The sequence below is a fragment of the Morus notabilis genome, unplaced genomic scaffold (genome assembly GCF_000414095.1).
Source record: "Morus notabilis unplaced genomic scaffold, ASM41409v2 Scaffold45, whole genome shotgun sequence".
Lineage (NCBI taxonomy): Eukaryota > Viridiplantae > Streptophyta > Magnoliopsida > Rosales > Moraceae > Morus > Morus notabilis.
The window spans coordinates 1807520-1810842 of NW_010366164.1; the positions used below are offsets into that span (position 1 = coordinate 1807520).

The 3323-nt window shown below is 33.2% G+C and overlaps 1 protein-coding gene across 1 annotated transcript; it reads right to left on the reverse strand.

Annotated features, from left to right (window-relative positions):
• Positions 1-1233: 1233 nt before the first annotated feature.
• On the reverse strand, positions 1234-3323 carry LOC112093848 (double-strand-break repair protein rad21 homolog). The gene is made up of 2 exons (XM_024173173.1): positions 2915-3323; positions 1234-1409 (listed from the first exon to the last, which is right to left on the reverse strand). Exons 1-2 carry the CDS (start codon positions 3321-3323, stop codon positions 1342-1344), a joined length of 477 nt encoding a protein of 158 aa, XP_024028941.1. The 3' UTR covers positions 1234-1341.

The window sequence follows — 3323 nt, forward strand, 5'->3', positions numbered from 1 at the left end:
TAATTTGTATCTATCTTAAAATTATTTAATTTTGTTTATCCTGGGTATTTAGAGTGTAAATTAGTATTTATTTTATTAGCATTTGTTTTAATTTATTCATAGTCTTTAGAGACTTATTTGTATTGGATTTAAATCAAACTCCACATGTTATTCTACATATATATTGCATTTTCATTGGTGGAAAACTTGTACCATCGTTATTCAACGTGTAAATTTATTAAACCGAAGATTCTCTTTTCTTCTGCAAACTCTTTTCTTTCCTCTCCCCTTCCTATTCTACCAAACATAGGCTAAAGAAACATTGGACTTTTGCTGTGTACGTGTGCATTTGTGGTACATCAAAGAGCTATCTTTTGCATTCTTTAAGATTGTTTGAAACTCGTTCTAAAATAATTTTATTTTTTATATGAAAATGAAAATGAAAACATTTTCAATCTTAGACAAAAATCATTTTAAAAATACGTTTAGTAGTTTTTTCAAGATATTATTTTCAATATAAAAATATATATTAATATCTCTCTCTACTTGGTAGAGGAGAAAACGGAAACAAAAAATAAAAAACAACTAAAAATTATTTTTTATTTTTCTCTCATTTTACACTAAACTAAAAAATAATTTTATTACCTTTTTTGTCTTTAATTATGCCAAATATCATTTCTCTCCCGTTTTTATTTTCTTTCTCAAAAAATGTGAAAAACAAAACGAAAACAACTCCAAACACAACCTTAGCTTTTGATTGATCCATAAAATTTTGGCGTTTAGGAAGTGAAGAGGAAGTTCAGCTCTTTCAGGTTGGAATATTCACTGTGACACATCCAAACAGAGAGACACAACACAAGCTTTCTGCGCCGTCTAGAGATGATAGGTCTTCCACACTTGGGGCATCCAAGGACAAATCCAAAATAGCATATTTTCATAATTTGATAAAAGACAAAAATTTCGCAAGTGTTATATCAAAACATTATTATGTTTCACTTTATTATTTTTAAGAATATGTCGCACTTGAGCTAAAAGTCTCTCATCTCTAGTGTTGTGGTTAAAATTACAGTTGTGGAGAGAGATAGTATTATTCTTTTTAAACCTAAACCTCAATACTTTTTTTTTTCTTTAAATAAAAACAACTTAAAATCTGAAAATTTTAAAAGATAACAAAAATCTGAGAGATTAAAAAAAAAAAAAAAAACCCTCACCTCCCTAGCTAGCGAGGGTGCGGATACGGGTGTGTGGGGCTAAAATTGAGTTGCATGGTGGACTAAAGCGGCCTGAGGGGGGTCGGGGAGCCGGGGCTCGCGGATCCTGACCGGATTGTGGGTTTCACATTTTTTTGGGTGCAGTCATGATTCAACAATTTCTCGACATGGAGAGGTTTTGAACGGAATTTACAAAGGACATAGACAAGTGCATAATTCCTGAAAAGATAAATCATAGAATGGAATATAGCATCTTGATAAAACACAAAAATAAGCTTTCGTCTTATACCTTTGTTTATTATCAACCATGCAAATTAAATATAAAAAAAAAAATCTAGTCAAACTGTGCTAAAACACGTGTTTACCTTGCTAAGTATAACCATGTATTAAACTTTGTTTCCAATTGTAAATGTATAATCCAAATGTTACTTTAAAAAAACAGAAAAAAAAGTATATGCCAACGTTTGTACTAGCCAGTTTAACAATAAACAATTTGCCTCCATCAATTTTCTTTTTAATTGAAATACGAACCCTAGTTTTAAGGTAAATAAGACAGAATTGCACCATTACTTCAGTGTTTTCAACAGATTCCTTCAAAGAAGACAAAAAACATTTCATTTCAAATCTCCCTACAGCCATAAATGAAACACCCAATAATAATAATAATAATAATAATAATAATAGTTTCTAACTAGGCAACAGAGCTTCATTTTTTGGTTTATTATTTACGTTTTTTTAGGAATTAAGAGTTATTATTATATTTTTGTCTGTTCTAATAAATTATCGGTCTATAATTAAAGTGGTAGCTCTCTATCTCAATCAGCCTGGGGAGGCTCGCTATAATAATAATAATAATTCCAGAAATGGCATGAAACGCTGAACCATAGTTTTGTCTCTCACGCTTAACAAAGGAATGTTTTGATATTTTACTTCACAACTTTGCAGTTATACAGATTGACAAGAATAAGAGAATCCAAAGAGAACATCTTACAAGATAGAAACAAATGAACAGGCAAATAATTAAATAACATGTATTCAAAAATAGAAACACACGAGGCAAAGAGCCAACAACCTACAGACTCTACTTTGAAGCCCACTCATCAGTGCAAAAATGCATACGAAATTATGAATGTTTTTCAATAATAGACAAACATAAGGAAAAAAAAATAGTGACAAACATTATCATGAATGACATGGATCCACATTTCCTTTTTCTTTATGTAGAATTTCACGCTTATGTTTTTGTGGTAAAGAAAAAAAAAAAAAAAGCTTTTCAATTTATTTCATAATATTCTCATACCCATGATTAAGTTCCAACACTTAAAATAAAATAAAAAAGAATTCTATCTCATTCTCTGTTTTAAACCGTTTGAATCGTTCTGACAATTTTGCGTAGTTTTTCATTTGTTGAGAAAAATACACTACTGGTGGAATCCTACCGTAAAAACACAAAATAATGGTATTTTTTCAAGTTTTAATAATAATAAAAAAAATAGATGGGACGTGGAAGGAAAAGAAATAAAGATATGAACCCAAATGAACAATGGAATAAACTTACAATTAACCAACAAAATATAATCTAAGCACCAAGTAAGAAAAAAAAAGACAAACAAAATCAAGATTAACTCAATATCAATATATATATATATAAATATATATATTTTGCTTGTGAATACCATGAAATAAACCAACCCATTTTAACCCTTAATTTTGTCAAGACTCACTAGTACTTGCATGTAAGTTGTGTTGTTGTTGTTGTTGTCGTCGTTTCTTCTGTTGTTGCCGAGCTTGGGCTTGCTCTGCTGCCTCCTCCTCCTCCTCTACTTCCCCTTCTTCCTTCGCCTCTTGCGGCGGTTCCGCAGGCATCGCCACCGGAACTTCCGCCGGAGCTACCAGCGGCGGCGGCGGCGGAGGAGGGTCGATGGTGCCGTCGAGACACGTGGAGCATTTCCTCTCGACCCAGCCCTCGAAGTCGTAGTACTGGGCGTGACCCATGATCCGACGGCCAGAACAGAGCCTTCCAATCATGCCGGCGATGACTCCGAGGACGGTGATCACCGCCAGCACGCCGATGACGGGTCCAACCGACCCCTGGCCCGAATGGGCAAAAAAATCGTGCTGACCGACACCCAT